Source organism: Siniperca chuatsi, linkage group LG20 (genome assembly GCF_020085105.1).
Source record: "Siniperca chuatsi isolate FFG_IHB_CAS linkage group LG20, ASM2008510v1, whole genome shotgun sequence".
NCBI lineage: Eukaryota > Metazoa > Chordata > Actinopteri > Centrarchiformes > Sinipercidae > Siniperca > Siniperca chuatsi.
The window spans coordinates 1,249,344-1,264,320 of record NC_058061.1 but is presented as its reverse complement, the minus strand read 5'-3'; the positions used below and the strand labels follow the sequence as shown (position 1 = coordinate 1,264,320).

Sequence of the window (14,977 nt, the reverse complement as noted above, 5' to 3'; positions counted from 1 at the left end):
CTCCTCCTCTCCTCCCTCCTCCTCCTCCTCCTCCTCCTCTCTCCTCTCTTCTCCTCTCTCCCCCTCCTCCTCCTCCTCCTCCTCCTCTCTCCTCCTCTCTGATTCTACATTTTGATCAGAGAATCCTCATTTGTGTCCTCTCCTTGTGACAGAGATCTCCTTAAATCCCCTCTCTTTGAAAACCAAAAAACCTCTTCTCCTCCTCCTCTCTCCTCCTCCTCTACTCTCTCCTCCTCCTCCTCTCCCTCCTCCTCCTCCTCTACTCTCTCCTCCTCTCTCTCTCCTCCTCCTCCTCCTCCTCCCTCTCTCCTCCTCCTCCTCTCCCTCCTCTCCTCTCTCCTCTCCTCCTCCTCCTCCTCCTCCTCTCTCTCTCTCCTCCTCTCCTCTCTCCCTCCTCTCTCTCTCCTCCTCCTCCTCTCCCCTCCCTCCTCCTCCTCTCTCCCCTCCTCCTCTACCCTCCTCTCCTCTCTCCTCCTCCTCTCCTCCTCCTCTCTCTCTCTCCTCCTCCCTCTCCTCCCCCTCCTCTCTCCTCCTCCTCCTCCCTCCTCCTCCTCCTCCTCTCTCTCCTCCTCCTCCTCCTCTCCTCTCTCCTCCTCTCCTCCCTCCTCCTCCTCCTCCTCCTCCTCCTCTCCCTCTCTCCCTCCTCTCCTCCTCCTCTCCTCTCTCCTCCTCTCCCTCCTCCTCCTCCTCCTCCTCCCTCTCCTCCTCTCCTCCTCCCTCTCTCCTCCTCCTCTCCTCCTCCTCCCCCTCCTCCTCCTCCTCCTCCTCCTCCTCCTCCTCCTCCTCCTCCTCCTCCCTCTCTCCTCTCTCCTCTCTCCTCCTCCTCCTCCTCCTCCTCTCCCCTCTCTCTCTCCTCCTCCTCCTCTCCTCTCTCCTCTCCTCCTCCTCCTCCTCCTCCTCTCTCCCTCCTCTCTCCTCTCTCTCCTCCTCCTCTCTCTCTCCTCCTCTACTCTCTCCTCCTCCTCTCTCTCTCCTCTCCTCCCCTCCTCTCTCTCTCCTCCTCCTCCTCCTCCTCCTCCTCTACTCTCTCCTCCTCCTCTCTCTCTCCTCCTCCTCCTCCTCCTCTCTCTCCTCCTCCCTCTCTCCCCTCCTCTTCCTCCTCCTCCTCCTCCCCTCTCTCTCCTCCTCCTCCTCTCCTCCCTCCTCTCTCCTCTCTCTCTCCTCTTCTCCTCCCTCCTCCTCTACTCTCCTCTCTCCTCTCCTCTCCCTCCCTCTCCCCCTCCTCCTCCTCTCTCCTCCTCTTCCTCCTCCCTCTGTCCTCCTCCTCTCCTCCTCCTCCCCCTCCCTCTCTCCTCTCTCCTCTCTCTCCTCCTCTCCCCCTCCTCCTCCTCTCCTCCTCTCTCTCTCTCCTCCTCTCCTCCTCCTCCTCCCTCCTCTCTCTCTCCTCCTCTCCGCCCCCTCCTCCTCCTCCTCCTCCTCCTCCTCTCTCCTCCTCTCTCCTCTCTCCCCTCTCTCCTCCTCCTCCTCTCTCTCTCCTCCTCCTCCTCCTCTACTCTCTCCTCCTCTCCCCCTCCTCCTCCTCCTCTACTCTCTCCTCCTCTCCCCCCTCCTCCTCCTCCTCCTCTCTCCCTCCTCCTCCTCCTCCTCCTCTACTCTCTCCTCCTCTCCCCCCCCTCCTCCTCCTCCTCCTCTACTCTCTCCTCCTCTCCGCCCCCCTCCTCCTCCTCCTCCTCCTCCTCCTCCTCTACTCTCTCCTCCTCTCCCCCCTCCTCCTCCTCCTCCTCCTCTACTCTCTCCTCCTCCTCCTCCTCTACTCTCTCCTCTCTCTCCCCCTCCTCCTCCTCCTCTACTCTCTCCTCCTCTCCCCCTCCTCCTCCTCCTCTCTCCCCCTCCGCCTCCTCCTCCTCTCTCTTCCTCCTCTCCCCCCCCCCTCCTCCTCCTCCTCCTCTGAGTAAGCTGATTGTACATTTTTGATCAGAGAATCACGTTTGTGTGTTTTTGTGACAGAGATCTGTTAAATAAAGGGATTTTCCAAAGAAACCTCTCCTCCTCCTCCTCCTCTCCTCCTCTCTCTCTCCTCCTCCTCCTCCTCCTCCTCCTCCACCTCTCTCTCCTCTCTCCTCCTCCCCTCTCCTCCTCCCTCCCTCCTCTCTCCTCCCTCCTCCTCCTCCTCCTCCTCTCTCTCTCCTCTCCCCTCCCTCTCTCCTCCTCTCTTCTCTCTCCTCCTCCTCCTCTCCTCTCTCCCTCCTCCCTCCTCCCTCCCTCTCCCTCTCTCCTCCCTCCTCTCTCCTCTCCTCCTCCTCCTCCTCTCTCTCCTCCTCTCCTCCTCCTCTCCTCTCTCCTCCTCCTCTCCTCCTCTCCTCTCTCTCCCTCTCTCTCCTCCTCCCTCCCTCTCTCCTCTCTCCCTCCTCCTCCCTCCTCCTCTCCTCTCTCCTCCTCTCTCTCTCTCTCTCCCTCTCCTCTCCTCCTCCTCCTCCTCCTCTCTCCTCCTCCTCCTCCTCCTCCTCTCCTCTCTCTCCTCCTCCTCCTCCTCCTCCCTCTCTCTCCTCCTCCCTCTCCTCTCTCTCTCTCTCCTCCTCCCTCCTCCCTCCTCCCTCCTCCTCCTCTCTCCTCCCTCCTCCTCCTCCTCCCCTCCTCCTCCTCCTCCTCTCCTCCTCCTCCCTCTCCTCCTCCTCCCTCCTCCCTCTCTCCTCCCTCTCCTCCTCCTCCCTCTCCTCCCTCCTCCTCCCTCCTCCTCCTCCTCTCCCTCCTCCCTCTCTCTCCTCCTCCTCCTCCTCTCTCTCCCTCCTCTCCCCTCCCTCTCTCCTCTCTCCTCCTCCTCTCCTCTCTCCTCCTCCTCTCCTCTCCCTCCTCCTCTCCCTCTCTCTCCTCCTCCTCTCCTCTCCTCTCTCTCCTCCTCTCCTCCTCCCTCCTCCTCCTCTCTCTCTCTCCTCCTCTCTCCTCTCCTCTCCTCTCCTCCTCCTCCTCTCTCTCTCCTCTCCTCTCTCTCCTCCTCCCCTCCTCTCTCTCTCTCCTCCTCCTCCCTCCTCCTCCTCCTCCTCTCCTCTCTCCTCCTCTCCTCTCTCCTCCTCCTCCTCCTCTCTCCTCCTCCTCCTCCTCCTCTCCTCCTCTCTCTCCTCCTCCTCCTCTCTCCTCCTCTCTCTTCCTCCCTCTCCTCCTCCCTCTCTCCTCCTCCTCTCCCTCCTCCTCCTCCTCCTCTCCCTCCTCCTCCTCCTCCTCCCCCCTCCCTCCTCCTCCTCCTCTCCTCCTCCTCCTCTCCTCCTCTCTCTCCTCCTCTCTCTCCCTCTCCTCCTCCTCCTCCTCCTCCTCCTCTCTCCTCCTCTCTCCCTCCTCCCTCCTCTCCCTCCTCTCTCCCCTCTCCTCCTCTCTCCTCCTCCTCCTCCCTCTCCTCCCTCTCTCTCTCCCTCCTCCTCCTCCTCCTCCCTCCCCTCCTCCCCCTCCTCCTCCTCTCCTCTCTCCCTCCTCCTCCTCCTCTCTCTCCTCCTCTCCTCTCCTCTCCTCCCTCTCCCCCTCCTCCTCCTCTCTCCTCCTCTCCTCTCTCCTCTGTCCTCCTCCTCCTCTTCCTCCTCTCTCTCCCTCCTCCTCCTCCCCTCCTCCTCCTCCCTCCTCTCCTCCTCCTCCCTCCCCCTCCTCCTCCTCCTCTCTCCTCTCTCTCTCTCCTCTCTCTCTCCTCTCTCTCCTCTCCTCCCTCTCCCCTCTCCTCCTCTCCCTCCTCCTCCTCCTCCTCCCTCCTCCTCCTCCTCTCTCTCCTCCTCCTCCTCCTCCCTCTCTCCTCCTCCTCCTCCTCTCCTCCTCCTCCTCTCTCTCTCTCCTCCTCCTCCCTCCCTCCCTCCTCCTCCTCTCCCCTCTCCCCTCCTCCTCTCTCCTCTCCTCCTCCTCCTCCTCTCTCCTCCTCCTCTCCTCTCTCCTCTCCTCCTCCTCTCTCCCCTCTACTCCTCTCTCTCCCTCCTCCTCCTCCTCCTCCTCTCTCCCCTCCTCCTCCTCTCTCTCTCCTCCTCTCTCCCCTCTCTCTCTCCTCCTCTCCCTCTCCTCCTCCTCTCCCTCCCTCTCTCCTCTCTCCTCCTCCTCCTCCTCCTCCTCCTCTCCTCTCCTCTCCTCCTCCTCCTCCTCTCCTCTACTCTCTCCTCCCTCCTCCTCCTCTCTCTCCTCCTCCTCCTCCTCCTCTCCCTCCTCCTCCTCCTCCTCTCTCTCTCTCCTCCCTCCTTCCTCCTCTCTCCTCTCTCCTCCTCTCCTCCTCCTCTCCTCTCTCCTCCTCTCCTCCTCCTCCTCCTCCTCCTCCTCCTCCTCTCCTCCTCCCTCCTCCTCCTCTCTCCTCTCTCCTCTCCTCTCTCCTCCTCCTCCTCTCTCCTCTCTCCTCCTCCTCCCTCTCTCCTCCTCTCCTCCCTCTCTCTCCTCCTCTCTCCTCCTCTCCCTCTCTCCTCCTCTCCCCTCCTCCTCCTCTCCTCCCTCCTCCTCCTCTCTCCTCTCCTCCTCCTCTCTCCTCTCTCCTCTCTCTCTCCTCCCTCCTCTCCTCCTCCTCTCCTCTCCTCTCTCCTCTCCTCCTCCTCCTCCTCTCTCCTCCTCCTCTCCCCCTCCTCCTCTCCCCTCTCTCCCCCTCCTCCCTCCTCCTCTCCTCCCTCTCTCCTCCTCCTCCTCCTCCTCTTCTCCTCCTCCTCCTCTACTCTCCTCTCTCCTCTCCTCTCCCTCCCTCCTCCCCTCCTCCTCCCTCTCTCCTCCTCTTCCTCCTCCTCTCCTCCTCCTCTCCTCCTCTCCTCCTCCCCCTCCCCCCTCTCCTCTCCCTCCTCCTCTCTCCCTCCTCCTCTCCTCCTCCTCCTCCTCTCTCCTCCTCCTCCTCCTCCTCCTCCTCTCTCCTCTCTCCCCTCCTCCTCTCCTCCCTCTCCCTCCTCCTCCTCCTCCTCTCCTCTCCTCCTCCTCCTCCTCCTCTCTCCTCCTCTCCTCCTCCTCCTCCCCTCTCTCCCCTCTCCTCCTCCTCTCTCCTCCTCTCCTCCTCTCCTCTCCTCCTCCTCCTCCTCCTCTCTCTCTCCTCCCTCCTCCTCCTCTCTCTCTCCTCTCCTCCTCCCCCTCCTCCTCCTCCCTCCTCTCTCCTCCTCTCCTCCCTCTCTCCTCCTCCTCTCTCTCTCTCCTCTCCCTCCTCCTCCTCCTCTCCTCTCTCTCCTCCTCCCCTCCTCTCTCCTCCTCCTCCCCTCCTCTCTCTCTCCTCCTCCTCCTCCTCCTCCTCCTCCCCTCTCTCTCCTCCTCCCTCCTCCCTCCTCTCCTCTCTCTCTCTCCTCCCCCTCCTCCTCCTCCTCTCTCTCTCCTCCTCTCTCCTCCCCCTCCTCCTCTCCTCTCCTCCTCCTCCTCCTCCTCCTCCCTCCTCTCCTCTCTCTCTCTCCTCCTCTCCTCCTCCTCCTCTCCTCCTCCTCCTCTCCCTCTCCTCCTCTCTCCTCTCTCCTCTCCCTCCCTCTCCCCCTCCTCCTCCTCTCTCCTCCTCTCTCTCCTCCTCCTCCTCCTCCTCTCCCTCCTCTCTCCCCCTCCTCCTCCCCCTCCCCCCCTCCTCCTCCTCCTCTCCCCCCTCTCTCCTCTCCTCTCTCCTCCTCTTCTCCTCCTCCTCCTCTACTCTCCTCTCTCCTCTCCTCTCCCTCCCTCCCCCCCTCCTCCTCCTCTCTCCTCCTCTTCCTCCTCCTCTGTCCTCCTCCTCTTCCTCCTCCTCTCCCCCTCCTCCCCTCCCCCTCTCCCCCTCCTCCTCCTCCTCTCCCCCCTCCTCCTCCTCTCTCCTCCTCCTCTGTCCTCCTCCTCTTCCTCCTCTCCCCCTCCTCCTCCTCCTCTCCCTCCCCCTCCTCCTCTCCTCCTCTCTCCCCCTCTCCTCCTCCTCTTCCTCCTCCTCTTCCTCCTCCTCCTCCTCCTCCTCTCTCTCTCCTCCTCCTCCTCCTCCTCCTCCTCCTCTCTCTCTCTCTCTCTCCTCCTCCTCCTCTACTCTCTCTCCTCCTCCTCCTCCTCTCTCTCTCCTCTCCCTCTCCGCCCCCTCCTCCTCCTCCTCCTCCTCCTCCTCTCTCTCTCTCCTCCTCCTCTACTCTCTCCTCTCTCTCCCCCTCCTCCTCCTCCTCTCTCTCTCTCCTCCTCCTCTACTCTCTCCTCCTCCTCCTCTACTCTCTCCTCCTCCTCCTCCTCTTCTCTCTCCTCCTCCTCCTCCTCTACTCTCTCCTCCTCTCCCCCCCTCCTCCTCCTCTACTCTCTCCTCCTCTCCCCCCCCCCTCCTCCTCCTCTACTCTCTCCTCCTCCTCCTCCTCCTCCTCCTCCTCTCCTCCTCCTCCTCTCCTCCTCCTCCTCCTCCTCCTCTACTCTCTCCTCCTCCTCCTCCTCTCTCTCCTCCTCCTCCTCCTCCTCTACTCTCTCCTCCTCTACTCTCTCCTCCTCCTCCTCTCTCCTCCTCCTCCTCCTCCTCCTCCTCCTCTCTCTCCTCTCCTCTCTCTCCTCCTCCTCCTCCTCTTCCTCCTCCTCCTCCTCCTCCTCTCTCTTCCTCCTCTCCCCCCCTCCTCCCCTCCCCCTCTCCCCCCTCCTCCTCCTCCTCCTCCCCCTCCTCCTCCTCCTCCTCTCTCCTCCTCCTCCTCCTCTCTCCTCCTCTCTCTCTCTCCTCCTCCTCTACTCTCCTCTCTCCTCTCTCTCTCCTCCCTCTCCCCCTCCTCTCTCTCTCTCCTCTCTCTCTCCTCCTCTCTCCTCCTCCTCCTCTCCCCTCCTCCTCCTCTCCCTCCTCCTCCCCTCCCCTCCTCCTCCTCCTCTCCTCTCTCCTCCTCCCTCCTCCTCTCTCCTCCTCCTCTCCTCCTCCTCCTCCTCTCTCCTCTCCTCTCTCCTCTCCTCTCCCTCCTCTCCCCTCCTCCTCCCTCTCTCCTCCTCTCTCCTCCTCCTCCTCCTCCTCCTCCTCCTCCTCCTCCTCTCCCCCCCTCCTCCTCCTCTCCCCTCTCCTCCTCCTCCTCCTCCTCCCTCTCCTCCCTCCTCCTCTCTCCTCCTCCTCTCCTCCTCCTCCTCCTCTCTCTCCTCCTCTCTCTCTCCTCTCCTCCTCCTCTCCTCCTCCTCCTCCTCCTCCTCCTCCTCCTCTCCTCCTCCTCTCCTCCTCCTCCTCTCCTCCTCCTCTCCCCCTCCTCCTCCCCTCCTCCTCCTCCTCCTCCTCCTCCTCCTCTCTCTCTCCCCCTCCTCCTCCTCCTCTCCTCCTCCTCCTCCTCCTCCTCCTCCTCCTCTACTCTCTCCTCCTCCTCCTCCTCCTCTCCTCCTCTCTCCTCCTCCTCCTCTCTCTACTCTCTCTCCTCCTCCTCCTCCTCTCCTCCTCCTCCTCCTCCTCCTCCTCCTCCTCCTCCTCTCCTCCTCCTCCTCTCCTCTCTCCTCCTCTCCCTCCTCCTCCTCCTCCTCTCTCCTCCTCTCCTCCTCCTCTACTCCTCCTCCTCTCTCCTCTCTCCTCCTCCTCCTCCTCCTCCTCCTCCTCCTCTCTCCTCTCCTCTCTCTCCTCCTCCTCCTCTCCTCCTCCTCCTCCTCCTCTCTCTCTCCTCCTCCTCCTCCTCCTCCTCCTCCTCCTCTGAGAGCTGATTGTACATTTTGATCAGAGAATCACGTTTGTGTCTTTTGTGACAGAGATCTGTTAAATAAAGGGATTTTGAAAACCTCTCTCCTCCCTCCTCTCCTCCTCCTCCTCCTCTCCTCCTCTTTCTCCTCCTCCTCCCCCTCTCTCCCTCCTCCTCCTCCTCCTTCTCTCCTCCTCCTCCTCCTCCTCCCCTCCTCCTCCCTCCTCCCCCTCCTCCTCCTCCTCCTCCTCCTCTCTCCTCCTCCTCCTCCTCCTCCTCCTCCTCCCTCCCCCTCCTCCTCCTCCTCTCCCTCCTCCTCCTCCTCCTCCTCCTCCTCCTCCTCCTCCTCCTCCCCCTCCCTCCTCCTCCTCCTCCTCCTCCTCTCCTCTCTCCTCCTCTCCTCCGCCCCTCTCCTCCTCCTCCTCCTCCTCCTCCTCCTCTCTCTCTCCTCCTCTACTCTCTCCTCTCTCTCCTCTCCTCCTCCTCCTCCTCCTCCTCCTCCTCCTCCTCTCTCCTCCTCCTCTCTCTCTCCTCTCCTCCTCTCCCTCCTCCTCCTCCTCCTCCTCCCTCCTCTCTCTCTCCTCCTCTCTCTCTACTCCTCCTCCTCCTCCTCCTCCTCCTCCCTCCTCCTCCTCCTCCTCTACTCTCTCCTCCTCCTCTACTCTCTCCTCCCTCCTCCTCCTCCTCCCTCCTCCTCCTCCTCCTCCTCCTCTCTCTCTCTCCTCCTCTCTCCTCCTCCTCCTCCGCCTCCCCCTCCTCCTCCTCCTCCTCCTCCTCCTCTACTCTCTCCTCCTCCTCCTCTCTCTCCTCCTCTCCCCCTCCTCCTCCTCCTCCTCCTCCTCCTCCTCTCTCCTCCTCCTCCTCCTCCTCCTCTCCTCTCCTCCTCCTCCTCCTCCTCCTCCCTCCTCCTCTCTCCTCCTCTCTCCTCCTCCTCCTCCTCCTCCTCCTCCTCCTCCTCTCTCCTCCTCCCTCCTCTCCTCCTCCTCCTCCTCCTCCTCCTCCTCTGAGAGCTGATTGTACATTTTTGATCAGAGAATCACGTTTGTGTGTTTTTGTGACAGAGATCTGTTAAATAAAGGGATTTTGAAAACCAAAGAAACCTCTCCTCCTCCTCCTCTCTTTCTCCTCCTCTTTCTCCTCCTCCTCTCCCCCTCCCCCCTCCTCCCCCTCCTCCTCCTCCTCCCCCTCTCCCCCCCCTCCTCCTCCTCCTCCCTCCTCCTCCTCCTCCTCCTCCTCTTCCTCCTCCTCCTCCTCCTCTCCTCCTCCTCCTCCTCTCCTCCTCCCCTCCTCCTCCTCCTCCTCCTCCTCCTCCTCTCTCCTCTCCTCCTCCTCTCCTCCTCCTCCTCCTCCTCCTCCTCCTCCTCCTCCTCCTCTCCTCTCTCCTCCTCCTCCTCCTCCTCTCTCCCCCTCCTCCTCTCTCCTCCTCCTCTTCCTCCTCTTCTCCTCCTCCTCCTCTACTCTCCTCTCTCCCAGTGCTTGGCTCACAGCGTTTGAACACCCGGTGGTGGACAGGATCAACCAGAGGATCGAGGACCTCACGGGCCTGGACGTCTCCACAGCTGAGGACCTGCAGGTAAACCTCACCTGGTTGGTATGAGTCAAACAGAGACACGTGAACTCGTAGAGACCCGAGCACGCCTCCATCGTCAGCGACAGAAACAGAGTGTTTTCCACGGCTTTGAGACAAACTTTACAAACTTAAACGAACTGCAGAATATTTCCAGTCCAGTCGAGTCATTTCAACATTAACGGTCTGAATCTGCAGACGTCCAGAGGACGACCGGCCGCTCTCAGCGCTGACGCTGAAGGTCTTTAGCTTCCAGATAAACCAGATGTTCAGAGCCACGCTTTCATTTGCATATGTGTTTCAATCTTGGCTTTTGGTTACATTTCCTAAACTGCTTCTTCCTTTTTGTGTGTGCATGCGGATGCAGGTGGCTAACTACGGTGTCGGAGGACAGTACGAACCTCACTTCGACTTCGGACGGGTAAATAAACGCTTCGCTTGCAGCAGCAGGAACGACGGTTCCAGGCACCAGGAAGTGCTCAGGCCTTGTACTTCAGTAAAAGCAGTAGCACCTCCGTGTAGAGGTGCTGTCACGGGTGCAGGCCGCTGTGATCGCCACTGTTTTGTTGTGATTTTTCAGAAAGACGAACCGGATGCTTTTGAAGAGCTGGGGACGGGAAACAGAATCGCCACCTGGCTGCTTTACGTCAGTAACCATCACACTGCGTCTCTCATTATCTCCGTCAGTCCCGTATAGACTGATGGTGGTTTCCCCCTTTCATCCAAGTAAATCTCTGTTGTTTTACTTCATCATCATTATTCATCAGCTTCACCACAAACCTCCCAGACGTCACTGTTCTGTAATGAGACCTTCATTTCTAATAAAATGCCTTTTTTTTAATTTCTGCATGTTCGTATAATCCACGGCTGTTCACTTCGAACAGTCCTGGTTGTTGTTGTTGTGAAGAAACTGTGCACCGTTGGAAGCTGGTAGAGACTCTGAGGGGACTGAAAGTGTTAATCCGTGTCCTCCTTCGTGCAGATGAGTGACGTACAGGCAGGTGGCGCCACAGTCTTCACCGACGTAGGAGCTTCGGTCTGGCCCAAAAAGGTACAGTTGGCTTCACTGCAGCTCCCTTACTGATTAACCTCCGCTGACAGGCCGGTCCTGACGGGGTCAAGAGTTCATAACTCAGTCTGTCAGCGCGTGCTGAACTGTGACGCTGTTCCTCGTCACCTACGTGATGATGATGATGATGATGACGGTCTGCTCAGACGTTTCTAAACTGTTTGAACTGTTTCACCTGAGAACTGAATCAGTGGATTATTAATTTGTGGAGTAACTTTTGGGATTGCACGGTAGTTCCTCTAAAGTTTCCGCTGACTCCCGGTCTGCGTCCGGCTCCCGGCGGGGGGGTATCGGACGTTATGAGCCGTGCTGGTAGATCCTCGTTCTTCATTCGTCCGCAGAAAGCCAGAGAGACAAGCGTTCACGTGGTTAAACGGTCTGTTGTGTTGCCGTGTGTCTGCAGGGGACGGCGGTGTTCTGGTACAACCTGTACCCCAGTGGAGAAGGAGACTATCGGACCCGACACGCTGCCTGTCCCGTTCTAGTCGGCAACAAGTGGGGTGAGTTCACATCTGCAAGCACACCTGCGGCCAGGTGTGTGTGTGTGTGTGTGTGTGTGTGAGAATGATGCGCACGCACAGAAACCAAACATACAGCATTTCCCACAAACTGTGAGAGTGTGTCGCCTCACAGACCTCAGACCAGCGAACACAGCATCTGCAGATACCTGCAGGTGTTGTCATGCCTCCGCGCCGGCGACATCGTGTTTCCCGTCCGTCCGGTTCTCGTGAACGTGGAATATTGTCGAGAGCGCCGCCCCGACCTGCTCTACAGGACGAGTGCAGCGAGAGAACTTCAGTTATATATATATATATAACTGAACTGAGGAGGGTTTGAAGGTCAAAGGTCACTGTGACCGGTTTTTGGCCATAATTCAAGAAATGATGATCATGTTCCACAGCTGGTCGGACGCTGAATTGGTGACACTTTTGACCCAAAGGTCAAAGGTCACTGTGACCTCAAAGTTACCTGGACAAGCACGTTTTTGGCCATAACTCAAGAACTGATGTGATAATTATGACAAAATTTCACACAGATGTTTGATGGGATACAACGATGCAGTGATTTACCAAAAAGGTCAAAGGTCAACTTCGCTGTGACATCATAATGTCCTGGAAAAACGCCTTTTTGGCCTTTATCCACCACCATACTTCAGGAACAGAAGGGGAGACTGTGACGGGTTCCACAGCTGGTCGGACGCTGAATCGGCGACACTTTTGACCCAAAGGTCAAAGGTCACTGTGACCTCTAAATAGGCTTTTAGCCGTAATTTAAGAATGAACCGGGCGACTCCAGATTTCACACATGTTGACCGGGACGACACAAAGAGTAATCAGTAGCCAACACAGTGCGGGCTTTCCTCCGTCTCGTCCGTTCTGCCTTTCACTTCCTGCCTCGTCCTGAATCTCGAGCGTCATCGGAATCACGTGACCGCAAACAACGAATCGCAGCGCGCCGAGCTAACCGCGACCCCCTGAGTGAGTTCCACCTGCAGCTCATCTAAAAAACGCCAGGAGGAAACAAAAGCAGCTCGTGTTGTGCAGCTGAACTGCAAGAATCCATCTTTACATGTTCAGCCTGTGATCGTCCTTCATCCCTCAGTTCAACAGCGTAGATTCGCTGGAATCAGACGCATTGAATTTAAATTCTTCCAAGTCTTCACTGCATATACGAGTCTGGACTGACGTGGATGGAAACTGCAGCTCGGCTGGTTGGAGGAGGCGAACAGCTGCGGGACGCTGACTCGAGTTCATCAGTCGCGTTCTGTAAAATGTCAAATCAAACATCTGAACTTTAAATCATTTGTGAGTTATTAATGATCTGCACTCTGTTTCACCATCAGTGCTGGAAGGCAGCTCAGTACTAAAGCACAGCTTTGAGGTACTTTACTTGAGTATTTCCAGTTCCTGCTCCACTCCATTTATCCGACAGCTGCAGGAACAAATCAACTAATAAATGAAGATGTATTATTACAGATTAAACTGCCCATCAGTATAGGGGTGGTATATCTCACGATACAGTAATCGTTCTGTAAAGTCAGTTAAACGGTTTAAAAGAACGACCTGATGTGTAAAACTTGAGTTTAATACACCACAAACCACCTTTGGGTAACCACGAGTCACTGTCAGAGGGTGTCTGAGGTCGCTATCATCCGAGGCCCCTCTTATCTGTAGCTCCGGACATGCTGCCGCATGAAACGTTCCTAATCTGAGGGGCACCGAGGTTTCTCCGGTCAACGGCACGTCAAGCACAACATCAGACTTTCTTCACCCATGAAGGTCTTCCACAATACCGTTATTTACTTCCACACCAACAAACACGTTTGTATTTACAGTTTGACTCCTCCTCCATGTTTTCCACCGTTATATCCTCCATCCATCGTCTCATAATCATCTTAATAAGCTTCACTTAACTTGACAGGACTCATTATTACTTATATTATTACATTGTATTATCATTATTATACCGTACACACTTATCAACCTGTAAATCCACTTTGTACTCAATCTATCTGACCTGTATTATAGTGGATTATATTCTGATTTGCTTAGTACTTCCTGTGTGCTCTGACGTGACGGCGAGCAGCCGTAATGAAAGAGTTTCCCCTCGGGGATCAATGAAGTGTTTCTGGTTCTGGTTCTGGTTTCCTGCTCTGATGGTCTGCGGTAACGTTTTGGCGAGCTTTCAGACGTGCAAGACAAACAGGTGTTTATGTTTTTTAATGTTCTGCGACTCATTGGGCTATAAATCACAGTCCACTTCGTGGTCTCTGTGTGTCTCTATGAAGCCTCTCACCCGCGGCTCGCGGTTTTTATAAATCTGATGAAAAGAGCGTGTCTAAATGTTCCTGCCTTTCAGTCCGACCCCTGAACTCATCATGTGTTCATCTTCTCTGTCTGCAGTGTCCAATAAATGGATCCATGAACGAGGGCAGGAGTTCAGGAGGCGCTGCGGCCTCACGGAGACCGACTGACCGCCGACCCTCCTCCTTCATCTCGGACCTCCTCCTCCTGCTGCTCCTCCTCCTCCTCCTCGGCCGTCAGACGTGTCGCACTATCATTTCAGACACCATTAGACTTAAATCCCACTGACTCACCCATTAATGATGATGTTATTAAGGTTTTTAATGGGATTTTAAAGGGAAAATGGACTTTACTTTCTAAGCAGCAAATAATTTAATAACATTTCTAAACACAATGTAGTTTCAAGCAGATAAGAACGTTTCTAATGTGTTTTTCTGATGAAACGTCCCTAACTGGTTATATTTATCAGCAAATATACTTCAGTAATAACAGAATAAATCAATGTTAACTACACTAAATATAATACATGCAAATATATTTAATTCTTCATATTCATATAAAATGTGAAATATTTAATATAAATAATTACAACTGTGTTAAACTGTTTATACACCAGTGAGTTAGTTATAAAAGTACATTAATATATCGGCTTAAAACTACATTGTAATGTACTGTTTTATTAGATTATCTGCTGCTTTAAATGCTAAATACAGGCAGTTAAAGTACAAAGTTATTGGAATATATTAATGGATTATCTGCACAGTTTAGGGGCTTTTTAAGGGTTAAAAACTACTTTTAAATTGAGCAAATGACATGAAAGCCTTTTAATTTATACCGTAAAGGGGCCGTTTCATTTTTAAATTAATTCAGGGGTGCTTTATGCTCGGCTATTTGGTCCATTTTAAGAGGTTTTTGCCGCTCAGACTGTTCAGATTTATTTACTTATCCATTAACAAACAATACATTCGGAAACCCCCCAATTTGCACCTTAATCGAAAAGGTTTTTTTTTCTAAGATGCAAATTAAGGGGCACCTGTAATGTTGTACGTTTATTTGCCCTTTAATCCATTAAGAAAATCCCTTAATATATCAGAATCCATTCATTTATCCCTTAAGTTGCACACGATTAACAATAATTGAAAGATTAATGTTCTTATAAAGTACAAGTTTATGACCCAAAATCCATTAATTTGCCTGAATACTGAATAAAAAAATCCATAAAATATCATTGCACCGAAAAATGTCAGATTTCTAATTTAAACCAAAATCACAGACACCTTAAACCACAGGTGTCAAACTGAGAGCTGGCCCGCCGGTTTTATACAGCGCATGCACCGCTAATAGTACAAATCCCATAATGCTCTGCTGTTGTTTTGGCGCGTTAATCATGACAGGACCCAGAAACGCCCTCTCCTCTGTGGCAGCAGTCGTAGCGGCCTCGTGCTAACCGTCACCGTGGTAACCTGTAACAGAGTGTTTTTACTTCCTCCCAACGCTGGTCACCTGACCTCCGGAGGATCGACAGATTCTCTCTTCTTGCTCTGTAACTACGTGACTCGCCCACCACGTCGCTGTCTCACACACACACACACACACACACACACACACACACATTGGTGGATAAGATGGGCGTCACCAGTGTGTGTGTGTGTGTGTGTGACAGCGACGTGTGGGCGAGTCACATAATGCCTGAACACACACACACACACACACACACACACACACAGACTGTATTGGTGGATAAGATGGGCGTCACCAGTGTGTGTGTGTGTGTGTGTGACAGCGACGTGGTGGGCGAGTCACATAATGCCTGAACACACACACACACACACACACACACACACACCCTGACTGGTGACACCCATCTTATCCACCAATACAGTCTGTGTGTGTGTGTGTGTGTGTGTGTGTGTGTGTGTTCAGGCTAATTCAGCCTTGAGGTCATTCACTCGCTGCAGGACAAACAACTGTACCTCCTCTTGTTTCTTTCACTGAAACAGTCGAACACATGCAACTTCACTGAAGGTCATATTTGACATTTCCCCCCCCCCCTTTAATCTGAACTGTA

At 55.8% G+C, this 14,977-nt stretch overlaps 1 protein-coding gene across 10 annotated transcripts in view; it reads left to right on the top strand.

Moving 5' to 3' along the window:
• Nucleotides 1-14,137, top strand: part of p4ha1a (prolyl 4-hydroxylase, alpha polypeptide I a) — a 36,430-nt gene extending 22,293 nt beyond the window's left edge. For 6 of the 10 annotated variants that reach the window (XM_044178202.1, XM_044178201.1, XM_044178200.1 and 3 more), the window contains 5 exons: nt 8,943-9,042; nt 9,404-9,457; nt 9,617-9,682; nt 10,019-10,087; nt 13,009-14,137. In XM_044178202.1, the coding sequence (XP_044034137.1) occupies nt 8,943-9,042; nt 9,404-9,457; nt 9,617-9,682; nt 10,019-10,087; nt 13,009-13,197 (478 nt within the window). In that variant the 3' untranslated portion in view covers nt 13,198-14,137. Of the gene's footprint in view, nt 1-8,942; nt 9,043-9,403; nt 9,458-9,616; nt 9,683-9,920; nt 9,989-10,018; nt 10,088-10,508; nt 10,606-13,008 lie in introns of those variants that run through there. The other 4 variants (XM_044178208.1, XM_044178203.1, XM_044178204.1 and 1 more) reach the window with 2 other exon arrangements.
• Nucleotides 14,138-14,977: the final 840 nt, after the last annotated feature.